The sequence below is a fragment of the Borostomias antarcticus genome (genome assembly GCF_949987555.1).
Source record: "Borostomias antarcticus genome assembly, chromosome: 16".
Classification (NCBI taxonomy): domain Eukaryota; kingdom Metazoa; phylum Chordata; class Actinopteri; order Stomiiformes; family Stomiidae; genus Borostomias; species Borostomias antarcticus.
In genome coordinates, this window is record NC_140249.1 from 3,494,851 (window position 1) to 3,502,722 (window position 7,872).

At 48.8% G+C, this 7,872-nt stretch overlaps 1 protein-coding gene across 1 annotated transcript; it reads left to right on the top strand.

Annotated features, from left to right (window-relative positions):
- Positions 1-1,455, top strand: LOC311319475 (cannabinoid receptor type 1A-like; the record flags this gene model as incomplete). The annotated part of the gene is made up of 1 exon (XM_084451036.1): positions 1-1,455. The coding sequence occupies one exon, from the start codon at positions 1-3 to the stop codon at positions 1,453-1,455; it is 1,455 nt and encodes a 484-aa protein (XP_084307162.1).
- Between the last annotated feature and the right edge of the window lie 6,417 nt (positions 1,456-7,872).

Genomic DNA, 7,872 nt, shown 5'->3' on the forward strand with positions numbered 1-7,872 from the left:
ATGAAGTCTGCTCTGGACGGGATAGCAGACACCACTTTCAGAACACTGACCACAGGGCTCCAGTACCTGAGCTCCAACGATGCCCGCTATCATGACCCCTCTGTCGTCCCTGGCCTGGCCAAGAGTGGACTTCCCTTCCAAAAGCCTCACCCTGCCTCTATCAGCAGCCTCGCCCTCCCTGGACTGGCGCCTGGAGACCAGGAGCTCATCTTCACTGGCCTCTTGCCTATTTTTCCAACCAACATCTCTGACTTAATGGACAATGGGACCTCTGTGGTGGGGGCGGGAGGCTCGGTCCAGTGTGGGGAGGACTTAGTAGACATGGAGTGCTTCATGATCCTGACCCCTGGCCAGCAGCTGGCAGTGACGGTCCTGGCTTTCACCCTGGGCACCTTCGCGGTGCTGGAGAACCTGCTGGTGCTGTGCGTGATCCTGCAGTCCCGCACCCTGCGCTGCCGCCCGTCCTACCACTTCATCGGCAGCCTGGCCATAGCGGACCTTCTGGGCAGCGTTATCTTCGTCTACAGCTTCCTGGACTTCCACGTGCTCCACAAGAAGGACAGCGCCAACGTCTTCCTGGTCAAGCTGGGCGGGGTCATCGCCTCGTTCATGGCCTCGGTGGGCAGCCTGTTCCTCACCGCCATCGACCGCTACATCTCCATCCACCGGCCCATGGCCTACAAGCGCATCGTCACCAAGACCAAGGCCGTCATCACCTTCTGCGTGATGTGGGCCATCTCCATTGTCATCGCGGTGCTGCCCCTGCTGGGCTGGAACTGTAAGCACCTTGGCTCGGTGTGCTCGGACATCTTCCCTTACATTGACCAGAGTTACCTGATGTTCTGGATCGGGGTGACGGGCGTGCTCATCCTCTTCATCATCTATGTCTATACGTACATCCTGTGGAAGGCGCACCAGCACACTGTGCACATGCTGGGCCGCAGCTCCCAGAAGAGCGTGGTGGTCTACACGGCCAACGGCACCAAGGTCCAGGTGGTGCGGCCTGAGCAGACCCGCATGGACATCCGCCTGGCCAAGACCCTGCTGCTCATCCTGGTGGTGCTGATCATCTGCTGGGGGCCGTTCCTGGCCATCATGGTGTACAACCTCTTCTGGAAGATGAACGATTCCACCAAGACGGTTTTCGCCTTCTGCAGCATGCTGTGCCTGCTCAACTCCACCATCAACCCGATGATCTACGCTCTAAGGAGCAAGGACGTGCGCAGGGCCTTCCTCGGCATGTTTCAGGCGTGCCGGGAGGTGGCCCAGCCATTGGAGAACAGTGGCGAGTCTGGGGAGAGCGCCAGCAGGAGCAGCAGGAGTGTCAGAGATGCGGCCGGCAGGGCCACGGCCGGCTGTGTGAAGACCACAGTGAAGGCGGCTAAAGTGACCCTGTCTGATTCCATGGAGACCGAGACGCCGGGTTCTGTGGAGCTGCTTGTTAAACACCACTAATGTAAAAATTGTAACAAAATATACCCACTTCTTTAGTCACCACTACACCCCTGGTTCCAGGTCTCCATAAATGTTTTGTTTAGACAAAAACATAAATCAAGGCATTATTACTTCAAACAGTACAGATACCAATTATGCATTAGCCTACATTACAGTGATTTAACTGACACTTTTATCCAGTGACTTACAATAATTGCATTTAACGTAGGAAAAGCCAATGTACTACTACTTCCCAGAACTCACAAGTGCATCTCCTTTCTAAAACAAGTGACTAAGAGCATAGATAACCCTGTCTGTGTGGTCAAGAACATGTATCTCCTCTCTCTACCTCAATTAAAGTCAACCTGTCTAAAATGTGCCTCATGGAGAAAAGAAAAGCGATGAAAATGGTTTCATATCACATACTGTATGACGATAAGAAATACAATTCACAATTCTATATTCAAATTGTACAGAGAAAAGCTATTTTTTCTAGGCAGTCAATATACAGTCAAGGGGCAAGTCTGCAAGTAACAAAATACACAATTTCACAGGTTTCACAATGCTTATCCCTATGAATAAGTACAGCGGAATATTAACTGAATTGTATTTTTTTTTAATCTCCAGATGGACCTTCATTGTCCTACCTACAGCTAGGTATGCTTATTTGAAAAGCAAATTCAGTTCATTGTTGGCACACTTCAGTAGCCTACAGTGTTTTATAGTAGGGTCTGTCAGCAAAATGGTTCCCTCAGAGCCTTGTCAAAGGTCATGGAGCCGTCCATTCTGTAGAACAGCGATTCCTTAAAGAAGTGGGTATAGGCCTACTGTGTGTCCATGGATAAAGAAGTGGGTATAGCCTACCTCCGCATACCCCCCAATACACCACTGACTGCCGGAAACCACACATGAATCACTCCTGTGAACTGAATTGGTTAGCAGGGTTGGGCAACACTGGGGCATTTGTGAAATACATGCACAGACCACAACATAGGCTATGCTATGGGCAGTGGTTACAAACACACAGAAGCAACCAAGACGGTATACGACTAAAGACAAGAGAACATTTTTTTAAGTGCAACTGATATAGCCAACTGTACAATAACATTTTATATGTTTTCACAGTCAATTTTGATTCTGTTAAATGTATACCTTCTCACAGGTTTGTTGGTATGTAAAATGTCAACGTGGGTTGGGGATGGGGGACACTTCCAAGTGCCACTGTACAGTATCTAGTTCTGAAGGTGTAACATACAGTAGACCTACAGGTCAATATTTCTTGTTTTCTAATAATCCATCATTAAATCATGCAGTAATCAATCAATGATCATGCTACCAAGGTTGTCACAAACATATTTACGAAATAGTCCTCTAAAATGTCTTTGACACTTGTTTTGAGCCTTTATTCAAAAGATGGTCAACTTAATTTCCTGATTCCTGCAGCTCAAAGAGCTGTCTTTGAACAAACAGGAAATGGCTTATTCCCTACACTCTGACTCCCTCTTGTGTCTGAAAAAGAGAGGTGTACATTTGTTGACAAGAAGATGCTCAGCCCTCTGCTTTAACAGAAACGAGATGGTGCTTGAGAGAGCACAGACCTCCGCCAATTAATGCATTTTGTGGCTCTGTGCATGAGTCACATACTGAGAACCTAGGTCAAGTACACACACTGTACATTTGATTTGAGGTGCGTTAGATTTATCTCTGAGTTTGAGGCCCAAGTATGAGAGAGCTAACCGTCTTCTATCCAAATCTGGGCAACATAACGCATGAAAGAAACATGAGACAACTTTAAAGGTTATGTACATTTATACAGTTTCACAAATACAGTACGTCATTAACAGTAATGTCACATGACACACAGACATTCAGATATGGAGCAACATAGAACCATTTGGGGGAGTCGATCGCCTTGTTGAGAGGGGGCAAGGAAGAATTTTTACAGCTCACTTATCTGGCCACCGGGTGATTACTGTTTTTTTGCTTCCCTATGGAATATGTAGAGGTGGGTCGTATGCCCACCTCCCTTGTTCTCTGTAAAGCGCATTGTGTTGCCTCTGGGTATGAAATGCGCTATACAAATAAAGCTTTGATGGAGCAAGCTCCTGGAGTATGTTTGTCTACCAGCTAAGAACATTTATAAAGCAATACATTACATTTTCAGAGTAAGAGAAGCTAAAAACGACATAGGAGAGACATGGCAAATACTGGTGTGTGTTTGCTATGGCCCAGGCCTAAAGCCGGAAGTGGGCTGGTGTATGTCTGTGTGTACGTGTGTGTGACAGGCAGTCCAGGCAGCTCAGTGAACACAGTCGTGGGATACAGTGGAGATAGGACCCAAACACAGGCAGAAAATGTTCAGAGACTTTATTCATGAATGAAATCAGTACAAGCACAAGACATAACAAGTAACCCCAAACCGAACAAACCAAATGTTGAGGCCAATGGGGTAGATGGTGATGGTCTAGATGACACGTCTTCACACACCCTGGTCCAGCATACCAGAGTTTAGTTCATCAGCACTGTAGCCAGGGTCCTTCCTCAGCATGTCCACGTATGTTGTCTTTCGAGCACCACGTGTGTCTTCACCATGCTTGTGTTCCCAGAGGACAAGGTTTGAAGTGATGAGGTCAGGAGGGCGTTTCCTATGGCTGGCTATCCTCAGTCTCCGCTGACGTATCTTTGTGGTCAGGAGAGGTAGATCAATATAGAGGTCAACTTTGTTCATGTATTGCATCCACCAGACGTCCTTGACCTGAAGAGGTAGGCATAGACCCTACCCACTTGGACCAGGATGTGAGGACAGATGTCATCTCAAGAGCCCGAGTTGCCCCAGTGGCCTCTACATGTGGTTGGTAGGTGGGTGGTTGGGTAGATCGGTGTTGGTCGGTCTGTCATCGTGGGGTTATTTGTTATGTATTGTGTCTTGAACGTCTTGTTTCCGGCCAGGCTGTTAGCAGGATGTGACCTTGGATATTTACTGGTTCAGAGCCGGTAGCCCATGTTCAAAGATTGCAAGCTTTCTTTTGAACGCTTGAACAAAGGGGCAACTCGCTCTGATAAGCGGGTCTTGGACACAATCAGGTGACATGTGCTGACGGGACTCTTCACTGCGAGCCACCTCCTTCAGCCTGTCCGGCAGCAGCATCCCAGTGATGCGGGCTATCAGGATGGCTCGTCTCCACAGCCCACGGATGCGCCTCCGACGGAGAGTCAGATCCGGACATCGCCTCCAGTGGGGCTTGGGTGATCGTGAAACGTCCGCGTCAGATTGTCCCTTTACCAGCACACCACTAGACGCCATGGGGGTGGTGATCGCGAATGGTGGTCTAACAGATGGAGCTGTGATAGAAGGGACTGGGTCCGATGGACCTGTTACAGACGGGGCTGTGTCAGGTGTCCTCTTCATAAGAGAGTCCGAGGTAGAAGTGGTCGCTCCTTCACAGACTTCTTCCCACTCCTTACAAATGAGCCTCCGACGCAGAGAGAGCTCCGGACCTCGCCTCCAGTGGGGCTCGGGTGATCGTGGAGTGTCCGGCTCAGATTGTCCCTTTAGCGCCACCCCACTAGATGCCATGGGGGTGGATAAGTAGCTAGTGGGGCTGTCCACTCTACTGGTCCTGGTCATGGAAAGTGGTGGACTGACAGATGGAGCTGTGTCAGATGGAGCTGTGTCAGGAGCCTTCTTAACCATAGAGTCCGAGGTGGAAATGGCCGCCCCTTGAAAGACTCCCTCCCACTTCTTGCGAAAGAGTCTCTGACGCAGAGAGAGCTCCAGATCTCGCTTCCAGTGGGCCGTGGGCGATCGTGGTACGTCCAGCTCAGATTGTCCCTTTACCAGCACACCACTAAAAACCTTGTTCGTGGATAGGTGGCTAGCGGGGCTGTGTCCTCTACTGGTCCTAGTCATGGAGAGTGGTGGACTGACAGATGGAGCTGTGTCAGATGGAGCTGTGTCAGGAGCCTTCTTAACCATAGAGTCCGAGGTGGAAATGGCCGCCCCTTGAAAGACTCCCTCCCACTTCTTGCGAAAGAGTCTCTGACGCAGAGAGAGCTCCAGATCTCGCTTCCAGTGGGCCGTGGGCGATCGTGGTACGTCCAGCTCAGATTGTCCCTTTACCAGCACACCACTAAAAACCTTGTTCGTGGATAGGTGGCTAGCGGGGCTGTGTCCTCTACTGGTCCTAGTCATGGAGAGTGGTGGACTGACAGATGGACCTGTTACAGACAGGGCTGTATCAGGTACCCTCTTCATAAGAGAGTCCGAGGTAGAAGTGTTCGCTCCTTCACAGACTTCTTCCCACTCCTTACAAATGAGCCTCCGACGCCGAGAGAGCTCCAGATCTCGTCTCCAGTGGGGCTCGGGTGATCGTGGAACGTCCGGCTCAGATTGGTCCTTTACCAGCACACCACTAGATGCCATGGGGGTGGATAAGGCGCTAGCGGGGCTGTGTCCTCTACTGGTCCTAGTCATAGAGAGTGGTGGACTGACAGATGGACCTGTTACAGACGGGGCTGTGTCAGGTGTCCTCTTAACCATAGAGTCCGAGGTGGAAATGGCCGCCCCTTGAAAGACTCCCTCCCGCTTCTTGCGAAAGAGCCTCCGACGCAGAGAGAACTTGGAGGAGGACGGGGCTGTGTCACACTGGGCTGTCACACTGTCCAGCTGGCGATTTCTCCATTTAAATAATAGCCAAAGCGCGATCAGGATCACATAGAGCGCAATAAAAACTACCGTGCAGAGGAGTTTCACATCAAGATCCAGGAACGGGGTCTGAAAGGGCGTCGCCTCAGGACCTTGGTCTGCAGGTCTACATGAAACTGGCACCCTCTCTCGGGTTCTAAAAAGATCAATTATTCCATCAGCGAACATATTGGCAAAGATAGATCTTTACAACATGTTCCTCTCATCGCAAACACCGCACTGAGGCTTGTCCACTTGTTAAGCAGGATATGTACCTTGCCGCTGTGACGTGTACACGTTACGCCGTAGTGCCCGTGATGTCACAGACCGGATATAATTCTATCCGGTCTGTGACATCACGGGCACTACGGCGTAACGTGTACACGTCACAGCGGCAACACTGACTTGACGGCTAGTCCAGGCGGCCAGCTAATTGAAATAAATGTATACTAGATTTAAATAGATTTAAGCTATTTTCTTTTTGCTTGAGACCCAACGATACGTCTTATTTAATACACCCCCACATTCAGAATTAAATAGGTGCGCTTAAAAGGCTGGTCGGAATCAGTCCGTTAAATCCAGTCGTTAATTGTCCACGTTTTCGATAGAGATGGATAGGCATTATTGGCGAAATTAAATAAAGAGTAATCGCTCTCTATGAATCATTCATATTCAATGGCGTGTTGTTATTTTGAAGACTACTCGTAGGCTAGCAGTAGGATTTGAAAGGAGCCCAAGACAGAGGCGCGCATGCGCTCCTGACCCCCGAGTGCACAGCCCAGGATCCCATGAGAGAGAGCGGTGTCGTGTGGCCGATTAAAGCCCCCGGGTCCTGTTATTCTGTTCATAAAGTAGCCTACTTTGAGACACAACCTCAAAGTGCTGACAATACGGTTTGGCTACTCGTTCCGTTAACATTAGGCCTACCTCAGTCCCTGAATAGCCGCGAACCCAACCAAAACATAGTTTTGATGAAGACCGTTTGGAGACCAGTGCTATGGATGTAGGAGCACCCTACTGTATACTATTGAAAATTACCCATTTCTCATTCATGTTGTAAATAACCCTTAGGACTATTTATTAAGTAGTTACTTCCTGCAAGCCTTTATTTTTCTTAGTGCTGTTTTTTGGTTTGTTCATATTATGAGACCTTTATTTTGGTAAACTAACCTTCTGTATTTGCTCCCTGTAACATTTTTGTTACCTGGTGAAACCTCTAGAGACAGATGTCTTTATTTAGACAGGGGAGAACATAGGTATATTTTACCAATGTGCCCTGCTTACAAACAACATAGGCTACAGTTATTCTACCCAATACAAAGCACGTGAAGGACGTTCATGATGACTGAACATGACACTTTCAAACATGCATTGTTGTAAGACTATCACGAGTGGTAGGGGGCCTCGCATTTTGTTTGCAGGCGTCTCTCTGAAATATGCTGTGATATACTGCCCTCTTGCGGATAGGCATATGGAAAACCACCACTGCGAAGAAGTGACCTGTGGTAATGGAAGGGGATTGGGGGCAAATTAAAACGCCAGAAACAATCACATAAATATATGTATTCATCAGTCCTATCTGAAAGGACAAGATATTCTCTCGCTTCTGTGAACTCCTAAAAATCCCAATCTCTAAAAAGACGAGAAGACCGATCAGCGCATGCGCACCTTGAGCGCATAGTTCAACGTTTTACGTCATCAAAAGGAGAACCAGTCGAGTGATCAGAAACAAGCAGCAGCTTCAGAGAGCTAGT